The sequence below is a fragment of the Anabrus simplex genome, chromosome 9 (genome assembly GCF_040414725.1).
Source record: "Anabrus simplex isolate iqAnaSimp1 chromosome 9, ASM4041472v1, whole genome shotgun sequence".
In the NCBI taxonomy this organism is placed as follows: Eukaryota; Metazoa; Arthropoda; class Insecta; order Orthoptera; family Tettigoniidae; genus Anabrus; species Anabrus simplex.
The window spans coordinates 40985353-40999684 of NC_090273.1; the positions used below are offsets into that span (position 1 = coordinate 40985353).

A 14332-nucleotide genomic window follows, 5' to 3' on the forward strand; every position below is an offset into this window, starting at 1 on the left:
ATAATCTTTTATTACATATTGTTATATATCAGACAAACCTGTTATCAGCTGTCCGTGAACTCAGTTATATTCTTAGCATTCTGGTTCCATGAATTCTCCGTCATATCATCGATGATAGTTCTATGCAACTGCGTCGTTCATATGATGTAGATATAAACACCTTTTAATTTAATTCTTTTTATTTGCTTTATGTCTCACCGACACACATAGACCTTATGGTGATGACGGGACAGGAAAGAACTAGGAGAGGGAAGGAATCAACTATGGCCTTGATTAACACATTGATGACCGGCCCAAAGAGATCTCCATAGTACTGCAGCCAGCGGTTGTTGACAGGCCCCGGAAATCTCCGTTTATATGCACGGGCATCATTTGTAGCTTGTTATGCTGTCTGTTGGCTAATATTTGAACTACTTCCAATCACGTCATGGAGTAGAGGGGTTGTAGATTCTATTGTCGATGTATTTTTGTAAATTGTATGATCTTTGTAGCTATGGATACTTTGTATATACACGGGTGTCCTTACGCGCCGAGAATCATGGCAACGTGCCCTAAGTGACGACAGAGTATTTCAACATTTATATGCAGATTCATTATCTGATGTGCCACATGGGTGATGAGCCCTGAAAATTCTCATAGTTTCTCAGCTGACAGTAGGTGACAGCTGACAATATGTGATGGGCTACAAGAATTTTCGCTTTTATGCACCTTGGGCGAGATGATGAGTTCCAAACGGTGTAGTCATAGTTCTGAAGCTTTTTGAAGTTTTTCTCTGTACTTGATTGTTTATAGCAGTGAAATCAAACCTAATTATACAGAATATTTCCTAGACATACAATACAAAGATTAACAAGAGTCGAAAACAGTGAGATCAAACCTTGCAGTCTTATGCTATTTGATAATAGTGTCTATAGTGCTATAATAGTGCTATTTGCTATTTGATAATAGTGGCTTCTTTTATTATGGTATTTCAAAATTGGAAACAAGCACTTATTTCAATTATTGACGTGTATGATATGATGGGTTATTGAAAAAAGTCGTATCTCAATTTTTTGTGATGTAAATTTAGATGAAAAGTTTGGCTTATCTCTGGACCAATACAGAAAATGGTTCTGCGTTATAGTAGATAATAAAGTTTTATTTAAGTTTCTAGGGTCACCTGTAGATCTCATTACTGCTCTCTCTGCTTTTTAATGATGATAAGTTTCAACTTTCAAATATTTCTTCATACAAATACAGTTTAAAAGTCTGGTTTCATAATCAATCCAACCATGCAATATGAAATACACTTTGAACAACCACAAGAAACTGACCATGAGGAAAAAAAATATATGAACCAACAGCAGAATACTTCATTAGAAATATACTTTGGAGAAAGTCTCCCTGGCTTGATGATCAGCAGCTGTGGAACTATTCCAAGACATTCCTAAATTTTTAAAAAGTAATTTTTCATCCTTACTAGAGTCATTTATATTGTTTCTAAAAGGATAATTATGTATGTATGTAGAAAACTTCAATTTATGAAAAAGTTTAACATTTTCTTAATGTGGATTATGTTATAACTTCCCCTTATCCGGATGGTATTCGATGCCTTAAGAAATTTAAGTAAAAAATACAAGTTTTTAAACAGCTTTTTACCGTAAATGGTTAACTTCAAAAAATTGTTTTAGATTTTTGAATTCCAAATATTTCAATGAAAAGTTCTGTTATATTCAGTAAAAATCATGTGGATGAAGATATACTACTAGTAATGGATTGAAATCTTCCAGATCTGAAGTTCGCGAGTTTTGCTATGAAAGATAAATATGATATAATTTCATATATTTTGATATCTACTTCATGGTTCTGAATCACAGACCTTGCCCTGCATATCCTTGTATCTCAGTGGGAACCTGCTGGTAACCCATTACTGTAGCCAAACCACACTTTGAGCATTTTGTGCATTGTAACACTTAACTCACTAAATTAGAGTGTGAGTTTGTGGTTCTTGGCTCTGGAAACTCTTTATATGTTTTGTAGTGGCTCAAGGTTTAGAAGGACATAAGATATTGTATTAATTATTTACTTGTAGTGTTATGCTGAAAGTCATGAACATACTACTTTCTTATTATCAACTATCGCTTTGTCTCGAACTGTGTTCACTCGTTCTCGTCATTGGCCTTGCTACAGCTCCTTATGTCATGATAGTTCAGTAATATTACTTTTTGTAGTATTTCTTAAGCCTTCTTTTGGTATATCATTGTTCCATGGAAGCCTTCATCTCAGTCCAACCCTCTGAAAGGGTACGGTAGCATCATGCGGCATGATTCATTTCCGGGCGTTTCTATCTTGGGTGAGAAGAATGGATTCTTGCATTTTCTGTCCAATCACTTTTCAGTCGATCCAGCCATTGAGTTGGTGCTCATCTGCTTGGGTCGACTCAGCATCAGAGTGATGAAGATGCTCAGAAACTCAGCCGGTGTTTCTTGGTAGAATCATATTTTGAAGGTCAACATAAGAAAATAGTTCCAAAATTATCATGACATATAGTCAATAAATGGTTTCAAAATTATTCTGACATAATACAGTAGAACCCCGTTTAACCAAAATAAAGGGGGCGGAGCCACTTTGGTTGACACGTTTTTTCGGATGACACATGGTAAATATTTTCGGAAGTTAAATGTCGAAATAAAAATCCATAAACTCTGTTAAGCAAAGGTGCATGCTGTATATTAACAATAAAATATTTACATAATATCACTCATTGTATAAAATCAGTGATTTTCTTCTGAATTTTGCTGGTGCAACGCTGTCGTGCAGCTATGTCGCGCCACCGTTTAATCAACCATACAAAGCGCAAAGCAGTCTGAAATAATGAAACAATTTTCTGTTACTACTGAACTGAATACTGTATACAGTAATTTTATTACAGTGCTGTAATTAAAATGTGTGGTACTGTATTTTAATAAAAATTCGAAATCAATCTTACCCCCAATGCATTAAATCCATCATCTGATGTAACTCAATTCTCAGAACTGCTATTGTCAAGGTCGGAGTCGTCTGCATAATCTTCATGACGAATAATAATAATAATAATAATAATAATAATCATAATAATAATAATAATAATAATAATAATAATAATAATAATAATAATAATAATAATAATAATAATAATAAACACTATTTTACCTGAATAAACAATCAAAGACTGACAGACTTCAGAAAATTGAAAGGAGGGTTGGAAGAACCTGCATCAACAAAAAATACCAGAAAGATGGACAGTGGCGGTTAATACCTAACAAAGTCATGTACAAAGAGCTAGAACCCATTACAGATACTATGCGAAAGAGGAGACTGGGATTCTTTGGACATATCATGAGGATGCAGGGTTTGAGGCTTCTGAAACGAACTAGCACAACACAATCTCGTCTCAAAAAAATACCACAACAGGATGTAAATGGATCAGAGAAGTAAGAGAGTCTGAAGGAAATAGGCCTTACAACAGAAGACACCACAAATAAGATAAAATTTAATACAAAACTGAAGAATACAAACCTCTGCTTTACCCTCACACAAAACAAACCAACAACACGCATAATTTCAACTGAGGAAAGGGCACGAAGATCGGAGCGTCTGAAGAAGTACTGGGAGGACCGCAAAGCCCGAACAATCCCTTCAAAGAGACCTGAACGACGGACTGACTAAAGTGATCCTATGTGGTCATAAAATAATAATAATAATAATAATAATAATAATAATAATAATAATAATAATAATAATAATAATACAGTAATAATAATTCCTGCTGGTTCCAGAAAAATGTTTTATGGAATGAACTAGAGGGTAAGAAACTGTGGTTTTTTTTATGCTACACATGCTTTCTGGCATTAGTCATAATATAAAAGTAGGGTTTGCCTAGTAGCTCTCAGCACAGCTAAGAACGAGAGGGTAAAAACAAAATATTAAAATACAATTTTGCAAGAGCATTTCGGTTGAGCCGGGTTTCGGTTAAGTGAAGTTCGGTTAAGCGAGTTTCTACTGTAAATGGTTTTAAAATGATCATGACATATAGTCAGTAAATGATTTCAAAATGACTGAAAATGCATTCCAGAAGACAGAGCAGTCTAGTCATAATTCCAAAAGTGTCCAAAATCACCAATGCCAAGCATGAAAAGGCTTATTGATAGCGTCTCAAAGTTAAGGCAGTCAAGCATCATGAGTCAAATTCTGTCCTACTCCAGCCTCAGGGGTAGAAAAATGCTAAACCCATAGATACTATATTTTGACAATACCCATCACTCAGTATGTGTTCTCAATAAAAACTTGTGGTCATGACCTCAACACACTCCATTTGAACTTTTCATCACATCTCTTCAGGTTTCTCTGTGAATTTGTTCAGAGAAACTCTGTCGTTGTTTATTTTTTTTATAATTATACAATTTTTTGTTGAATATTACAAGATAATAAGAGAATTAAATTTTGATTAATTCTAATTCCTTCTAAAAAGAGAAGGGGATGGGAAAATGGAAGGATATGTGAAATTTGAGAAACTGTAAGGACAAAGTAAGCAAAGACTTTTCGACTTGTTATAAGTTGTGATCTTATTCACTGATGTTCATGACTTTTGGTGCTGGTAAGTAATATGTAATATGGCTGGTAAAATGAATTCTAATTTTGTTAATTTATGGAAAATGGGATAATGATTAGGAGTGCATGAGGTGTAAAGTTAACATAGGTTCTTTCACTCACTGAACCTGGACTGATGCAATCTTTGTGTCTCCCTTTCACAGCCCCCGACAGTAAGAATGGTCCCTGTGAGTATATTTCTACATATTATTATGTGTGTATGTGTGTGTTGTTTTGTATTAGCATGGAGCATGGCATGGGGCTGAACTCAACATATTAACATCATTGCTTCTCCTAATATCTGCCAATAGTTATTGGTGATAGTGTCAAAACTGAGTATTCAGTAGGACAAATTACTGCCAAATCTTAGTATAGTTTGTAAAGGAAGCATTATTATTAATTGAACGCCACACATGAAAAATATGTTTAAAAGTCTGAAGAGTTATACAAGGTAACCAAATAAGTTCTTGTCATTTTCAATTGTTGGAGACAACAAGGTATACAGCACATATCGCATACCAGGAGTGCGGTAGGGGTAGGTGGAAGGGACAGTGACCTTGCTGTTACACACAACTGTTCTAGCTCAAACAGTGGTGAAGGAGCTTGTGCAGGTTTGTCTGTTTTATGGCTTCAGCCGAAAAGTATGGAGTGCCGTACTGGGTACAGCATGCCCCAAACATTGGCAGGTGTGGAGTGCTGTACTTGTACTAGCCTCAACATTATACTACCATCTGTTGTAGGGATTGTGACTAAGTCGAACTTTCTTTTATACAGGGATGGTGTATTATTTCCTCTTTCTTTTGGTGGATATATTGACTCTCCCTATCAACTGTTTCCTTTCCTTTGAACAGTTTTAAAGTTGAGAATTTTAGTGCTGTGACAACCAAACTTGGCGGAAAGCTGTGAAGTGTGTTTCTCTGATAAGAGCACTTCTTTGCTTTCGAAGAACAGTTGTAATGACTCGGATGTTGATGGTCTTAGTTCCATTGATAGAGCATTTATAAATGATGTTGCTATGGCAGAAATGAATCCCAGAAGTGAAGACGAAAGCCAGGGGTGTCTCGATGAGATGCATGATACATTGGGTGCTTGTGCATTCTAGTGGTAATATGTCTGAGAGATGTATTTCATGATGTAGAGTAGGAGTGTATTATATTGAAGCAAAATTGTATGTATGTGTTCCAATATCACACATTTTACACTCCTAACTTACAGTGAGTATTGGTTTCCTCCCACACTAGCAGGTTAAAGTAGACTTGTCCACAACTGTATCAAGTTACCAATTTTTGTTTACATTGCACCAACACAGATATGTCTTATGGTGAAAATGGGATAGGAAAGGCCTAGGGGTGGGAAGGAAGCAGCCATGGCTTTAATTAAGGTACAGCCCCATCATTTGCCTGGTGTGAAAATGGAAAACTATCTTCAGGACTGCCGACAGTGGGGTTCGAACCCACTATTTCCCGGAGGCAAGCTCACAGCTGCGCGCCCCTAACTGCATGGCCAACTCGCTCGTTAGTTACCAAATATGTTAAGTCTTTGGGAATAATGCTGCATATGACCTCATCGCAGGCATTCCTTCCAGAATTTCCGGTAAGGTGATCTGACTTTTTGCGATGCACTCCACATCTGGTAGCCACAGGCTCTGAATGACAAGACCACAGAGGACGACAACAACCAAACATGTGGTGATCTTGCAAGGTCTCAAATGAAACAGTCTGACTTCACATGCACCAATTAGGGAAGGCATTCACATTCTGTTGGAAGCCAACTAGCAACAACAAGTGACAGCCTGTTTGTCATTGCTTTCACAGCACTGCAATGCACTGCCAGGTATGTCACAGCTGGGCAGGGATCCAATACAAAGACTGCACTAGAAGACAATGTATCATCCCCTATACTTCACAGACCTTTTTCCATCAGATTATCACCTCTCCCATTCCCTGATCAACCACCTGCATGGGAAATATTTTGCAAACAAGTGCAGCAGGCACTCTTGGGCTTCTTTGCATCAAAGACCTTCGCCTTTTACCATCGGCATCGGCACAGCTGGAGGTTCTTACGCAAAAAGTGCTGGATACCACTGGTGGTTACTTTGAGGACTAACTGTTTGTACCAAGTGTTGTATACCTTGTAATTCCTGACAATCAAAAACCGCAGTAACTTATTTGGTTTCCTTGTAGAAGTAACATGCAATCAGGTATGGAAAATATTATGTTTCATGAATATTTAATTTAAATGTAAAAATGTCATCAAGAAAAGTATAGAACAGCTAAACTATTCCCGCTGGGAAAAGAAAAATTGAAGTGGAAGAGTGACTTATTTTGATAAGGATATGATGGAGACATACATCAAGAGAGCAGAAGAAACTAGAAATGTAAAGAATTGAAAACAATCTAATATTTCAACATATCCTCTTTAGTAAGAAAAATCTAATATGAAATAATATTCTGTATAGTATTATGTTATTGCACTGGCTAGCTCATTCAAGAGAATTTTTGTGGAACAGCAAACATAAGGAGGCCAATTTCTGAAGGTGAAGCATCTACTTCAGGACGAACACTTCAAACAAAAAATCTAACCAATCCCCGTGGTCCAAGAGCCCTAATGGGCCTTGGCCTACCAATTATTGGCTGCCCAGCCCGAAGGCCTGCAGATTACGAAATTACGTGTGGTCAACACAGAGGATCTTCTCAGCCATTATTCTTTGCATTTTTTCTATGCAGGGGCCACTATCTCACCATCGGATAATTCCTCAATTGTAATTGTGACTAGACGTTGAACCAACCCTCATATCCAGATTAAAATCCCTAACCTGGCCGAGAATCATTGAGTAAGAGGCAGGCTCTCTACCCCTAAACCACTGGGGGCTGACTAGACACCTCATGCAGGGGATAATTCAATTTTTCAAATAGTATGTCACTGTTGCACCTGAAAAGACTGCTATTTGATGATGTTGTTGAAAAAGTACCGACCTGCAGCAAATATTTAATTAAGAATGAGAATTCTTTGATATAACTCGTACAATATTGAACCTCAGATGACAGAGCATTACTGGCCAGAGTTATAAAAACACCCACAGCACTACAGCCCTTGAAGGGCCTTGGCCTACCAAGCGACTGCTGCTCAGCCCGAAGGCCAGAGTTCTAAGATGAAGTATTTTTCATAGTGGTTTTTCAAGGTGTAGGGATGATATAGAAGTACCTGTTGATGGTCTGTAGAACACTTAAGCTGCAAATCTTCCAGAAGATATTTCAGACTTCCCCTTCCTGAGGCACATTATATAAGGTGATGAAAAGAATAACTTGATGATATCCAAAGCTGAGACCAAAGAAGATTTGGATGAAAAAGATATAGGAAGGACTGGACAGAGTTTGATTTTTGTAGTCCTGTAGTTAAAGTCACAACATGATGGAAATGCAGTAATAGGGAAAATTTTGAAATAGATCGAAAGAAAGAAAGAAAGAAAGAAAGAAAGAAAGAAAGAAAAAAAGAAGAGTTCAAGTTAAAGGATATTCAAAATGAAGTTGGCCTTGTAGGATTGTAAGAAATGGAAACTTCTCTTAATTGGAGACATCATTTTGCTGAGCGAGTTGCTTATGTAGTTAGGGGCTCGCAGCTGTGAGCTTGCATTTGGGAGATGGTGGGTTCGAACCCCACTGTTGGCAACCCTGAAGATGGTTTTCTGTGGTTTCCCATTTTCACACCAGGCAAATGTTGGGGCTGCACATTAATTAAGGCCACAGGTGCTTCCTTCCTGCTCCTAGCCCTTTCCTATCCCGTCGTCACCATAAGACCTACGGTATCTGTGTCGGTGTGACATAAAGCCAATTGTAAAAAAATAAAGCATCAGTCTGGGCTGTCATGTTATTGGTACTATGTGGGGATATTCATTCATACTGTGATACTGAATACTCCAGAAGTACCTAAAGTTCAATTTTCAGTTCATGCTCAAGAGAGGCATAAACATATAAGCTGTTACATATTTGAGCAGTAGCAGGAAAGCTCCAGGTCAACTGCAATGAACACATGAAAGTGAGTCCACAAAAGTGTCAGCGAAAGAGTTCATTGGATTAGACAGAAACCAATCCTAATCATCCTGGTAAGAGGTAGAAACACTATGACTATATTTGAGGTGAACTAAGGAATCTTTAATGAGAAAAATGTAAGCATTAATACAAGTGGGGTCCTTGTAAGACTTCTCTTGATGGCTGTCTATGTAGGTTACTTCATTTTTGCATGAGAATAAACATTGTTGAATCTTAAATCAATAACATAGTGAAGGTTATGATATTTGCCTACTTTTTTTCTTTGAATAATTTGTGACATGCAGTAAATAAATAAGAGAGTTTGTATCAATTTTAAAAGTATAACGCTCAGCTGAGTAGCTCGTACAGTAGAGTGATGGCCTTCTGAGCACAGGTTGGCAGGTTCGATCCCAGCTCCATAAACTCCATGAGAGTTTATAGGTTAAGTTTCTCAAGACACACTTGTGCTTGTCTCACAAATATGGGTCCATTTATTGGAACACCTCCACCAAAATTGGTTAATTTCACTGGTACGGGGGCTGGGTGTATGTGTCATCTTCATAATCATTTCATCCTCATCATGACGCACAGGTCGCCTTCGTGCGTCAATTCAAAAGACCTGCACCTGGCAAGCCAAACTTGTCCTCAGACACTCCCGGCACTAAAAGCCATACCCAATTTCATTATTTCCCGTGTTTTTGTGATTCTGACATCATATACATTTGCCAAATTAGCCACCAATATTTTGTTAATATTTCAGACGTACCGGTATTAACTTTTGTTTCAATGTTCATTTTGTGTTTTCTTTTATTAACTTGTTTTGAAGATGTTTATAATCAAAGTGAGACCTGAAGCTAAACTGATTTAAATTGATGAGATGCAACCTTGTGATTGACTTTGTAAAACTTTAATGAATGATCAATGACTTTTGGTAGGCTGCTGTCGAAACCAGCCAGTAAGGCTCGCAAGAATATCATCTGTTGTGAATGGCAACTGAAACCTCACACAGGGTTTCTGTTTGGATGCTTTATACCTTATCTTTATAAGAGACACAACACTTTATTATAGTCTAGCAAGGCACGTAGAATTTTAGCTGAGATTATTGATTGTTTAAAAAAATAGACAAATGGAAATTTAACAATCTGTTAATCAAGAGACAGACAATCAAGGATGTGCCATAATGATTTTCCTTTTCTTATGAATTGGAACGAACATGTTTCGTATTCAATTTGTAGAGGTTGTATGTAGGCTTGTTTTGCCACATATATTTATGGGCTTCATATGTGATAATGATGACAAGTGGCAGCTTCCAGAGTTCTCTATAGTTCTTGAATTCTCTTTCTTTCTTTCTTTCTTTCTTTCTTTCTTTCTTTCTTTCTTTCTTTCTTTCTTTTTCTTTCTTCCTTTCTTTCTTTCTTTCTTTCTTTGCCAAATTTTGTTCATATAGAAAATGTTACTTTATGCTTACTTTATAATTTATTGAAAAAATATTAATTATACTCCCATTTTCATCAGGTAACTAATTAATTGAACTGTAAGTCATACTTCTTCAGTTGGTTATGTTTTTTTGATCACTAGTTGCATCTGAATTTATTTTTATATTGGTCATTTGCTTCTTGGGACAGTACGGATATCGTATTTAGAATGCTAGCATTATGCTGTATGTTCACTTCTTTCTTTACGCTTGATCTTGCTTTTGAGGGGTGTACTTGTGTCGGATGGTTTTGTTCATGAATGTGGAATTCCTTGGGTAGAGGTTTTTTTTATGTTGTGCAATACATGTACATGGTATGCTAGTAGGAAAGCTTTTATCGGGAAAAAGAAATGCTGCATCTAATTTAATGGTTTCTGTGATCTGAAGGACAGGTATTTCATCGAACCCATGGATGGTAAAACAAGACTGGCTAATCAGTTCCCTCTGATGTTCATAGACTAGCCTACTTTCCTAAACTGTCATCATCATACAATATATTTTGATCTCTGTCATCCTCTTCCCAGCAATTTTCCCTTCCATGATGTTTGGAAGAAAATTATTATGCTGCATTGTGTGGCCAAAGAATTTCATTTTTCTTATATTCATTAATCTTAGCAAAGTATGGTTTTCATTGACCCCTGAACACCTCCGCATTCATTTCTCTCTCTCTCTCTCTCTCTCTCTCTCTTTCTCTCTGCCCAACATGTATGGGTTATCCTTCTCCATACTCACATCTTTGGTACTTCCATTCATTTTCCCCCTTTGTTTTCCCAATGTCCTCCTCCCATTACGACATAACTAAGTGCTCCAGACATACATAATGTATGGATAATTCTTCCTTTACAACAGATGTTTTCCAATTGTTTTAACAGAGAATTCTGATGCATTTCACAATACACAGTTGTGTGCACTCTCTGAAAAGGACACTTTGTTTTACTTGTTCGAGAGAAATTGGAATATCATGTGGCTGAATAGATCTTGTTGCTTCAAGAACTTCAATGCAGTAGTGAACTTTTTCTCATGGCCACAGAGATGGGGACCCTTAAAGCTCAGAAAGCATGCAAGAATTTTAGGAAACCATAGCAGGATTGTGCTATTCCAGCTTTTTTTCCATTCCTAAGTCATTTTAAGAGCTATGATCACCGTAAAGCCCAATCGTGTGCAAAACATTATACATATAACTTTTTTCCCTTAAAATGCTATTTGTTCGGGGCGTCGACCTATGTAGATCTTTTGCCCCTACTGGCACCATATGTGAGGAAACTGCATGTATTATGTAATGGCAGAAGTGTAATGTGTTGAATGTGAGGAAAGGAATGTTAAGGACGACACAAACACCCAGTCCCCAGCCGAGGGGAATTAATCATTACAATTAAAAACCCCTGATCCGGCCGGGAATCGAACCCGGGGCCGCCGGGTGACAGGAGGACACATTGCCTCCTACACCACGGGGCCGGACTACATATAATATAAAAAAGTTCATTTAAAAATCTGTGAGGAATGTTGTGACATAACATGTTTTATTAACACAAAAATTTGTTCCCACAATCTGGTAAATTTGGTATTGTAGTACGAGATTGTCTCTGGGATTTAGTGTTCATGGCTGTAACTGCCTAAAATTTATTTTATTAATGGTTTATTATTATTTATTTATTTGACAGTTCGTAGGGTAATTTTCATCATCAGTAAGGCTTTTTTTTTTCCTTCCTGGCTGCACAAACTTTAATTGAATCTTGTTAATGTTAATTAAAGTGAAATACCAATTATTTGGTGTAACCACAGGATATAATAATATGCCAGTTGGTGTGTCACTTGGATACAGCTAAGATAGCTTTGGAAAAAAAAAAAAAAAAATATTTAAGGTCTTCATGGTACTTGTCTTCAGAACTTTCCTTAACATTAAATATGGCATGATAAAAACAATATATTTCTCAAATATATTTATTTTGTTATTGCTGAAGAGAGCTGATGTTTTGTTCTCTATAGGGTATTTTCAAGCCAAGGATCTATTTATATTATATGTATTAGTATTCAGAGCAGAGATTGGGAACTTGAAGTGTGACACTGTTCATAAACCTGAGATACTGATACACAGTATATCATTAGTGGCAAAATGAAGTTGACAATAATATAACATTACTAAGTGTGTCAGGTGAAAAGCAATAAATTACAGTAGTGAAAGAAGCTCTCATAAGGATCAGGATATAACCTACATGTGTGTGTATATATGGTATCAATCATAAACTCTAAATTTTTCATTGATGCATATTCACTCACGTTGTTGGCATAAGTATCCATTTCCAGAAGAGAAATATATAAATCAACAAATTACTCTTTAACTCTTAAGAAATGGAACTCGTGGCAGTAAGCAAATCAGAAGGTTGGAAGTTCAGAAATCTTCGTCTTCTGCTTCCAAAAGGTTTACAAACATCATGGAGTAATTTTTCCTTTTTTTTTCCCTCATCAACATTGCCATATCATGGATGTCAAACCACTTGGAAGTTCCATACCCAGGATAATCTTCTCTGCCTACATCCACATTTATCTTCTATGATCAGTTGTATCAGGCTTTTATTTTGAAAATGCTTTCCTGCGTTTTTACATGATTTCCCAGCACTGCAGAATACTTCCTCCTCCATTCTCATTGTTAAGGCCTGCAGTCAGTTCATTGGTGAAGCCTGTAGTGTCTATCCATCAACACCATAAAGCAGTACTGGTAACATGTATCACTTCACAAAACTTGGAGTTTCAAGTCTGGTCATAGTTGAACACAAGATTTTTTTGCAGTTTCAGAAACAGATTTCTTACATTTTCAATTCTGGTTCTCAGTTATTCATCCATATCTCATTTTTGTGTTTGCCAGCATCTTAAGTTCTTGAAATGTGACACCCTTGCAATGGTGTGTCGGTGATACATTCGGAAAAATAGAGGAAACCCTAAAATATGAGACCATCCTGAGGACATAAGAAGCATCTTATAAGCATCGCTAGCTTGCAGCCAACTTAGAAGTTGGTACCTAAGCTTTTAAGACCAATTTCCATGTTTGCTTTAATAGTGGGTATCATCTATTCTTCTTATTAGTATATTTTTCTCTATGACTTCAGTAGATTTGTTTGTTATGCCTAATTTCTGCCAAAGAGCTGTTCAAATTGCAAGTACAAAAGTCTTTTGTCAGTGGAGTCTCTCAACTGCGGTGTTCCCTACTAACAATGATTCGCATACGAACGATTTTGTGGTGAACATTTTAACTAGTGTAAACAGAATGTTAAAAGTTAATCAATATAACTTTTTGAACTGAGCTTGGTTTTAGTTAATTTGCTGATGAATTTGCTTTTTGTTGCTCATCACTATTAAATTGTTATGCAGTGTGGATCCAACTGAAGACGACATGTTCTTGTGTAGACATTCAACATTGTGGGGCATTTTAATTTGGCTGTATCAGAATTTTAAACATGCCAGTATTCTCTGTTTTATCCCTTTATAACCCATTTCCTCCATAGTTTGAAGGCTTCTTTTTCGCTCTGCTTTCTGAGACACAAAATTTACACTTGTATGGTTTTGAAAGCAACTCAGCATGTGGTGTGAGGGTTGTGGCCATGCATGACTTACCAGTAGCACTTCATTCTCTCGTTCTCATGTCCAGGTGTCATCTCCGTGGTCGACGAACTGGACTACGAGCAGAAGAAACAGTACGAGTTAACCATCCGAGCTACCGATAGCGTGTCTGGTGTCTATGCTGAAGTTCTCGTCAGTATCTTGGTTCAGGATGTTAATGACTGTCCACCTGAGTTCAGCAGTGAAGCATACAATGTCTCCGTTTCGGAAGCTGCTCCCTTTGGAACATCCATCCTCAAAGTTATCACGAGGGATAATGATACTGGTATGAAATCTGCTTACTTTAAAAAAATATCTTGGTAGACACTGTTACTTGTTGTTTCTTTGAGTTTTACAGTTAACCCTTCAAGCCGGTATTAAAAGTTGGCCAAATTTTACCCTACAGCGGTAATACATTTTAGAAAAATCACAATTTTACATGCTATCACAAACATTGCTAAAACTTCTAAATGACTTGCCTGATTTTGTTCAAAATAAGTGGATACACAGTTCATATCATGCATATGTTGTATCTATAAACAAAAAGGTGGCCTGAAAACTAAAAAAAGTACCTAATTACCTTCTGTTGGAACAAAATTTTAATCAACAGGTGTCCATGACCACAAGG

The 14332-nt window shown here is 36.8% G+C and overlaps 1 protein-coding gene across 1 annotated transcript in view; it reads left to right on the forward strand.

Annotated features, from left to right (window-relative positions):
• Nucleotides 1–14332, forward strand: part of LOC136880846 (fat-like cadherin-related tumor suppressor homolog) — a 372162-nt gene that overhangs the window by 273860 nt on the left and 83970 nt on the right. The window contains exons 19-20 of the mRNA XM_068229137.1: nt 4773–4796; nt 13754–13990. Coding sequence (XP_068085238.1) covers nt 4773–4796; nt 13754–13990 — 261 coding nt within the window. The remainder of the gene's footprint in view (nt 1–4772; nt 4797–13753; nt 13991–14332) is intronic.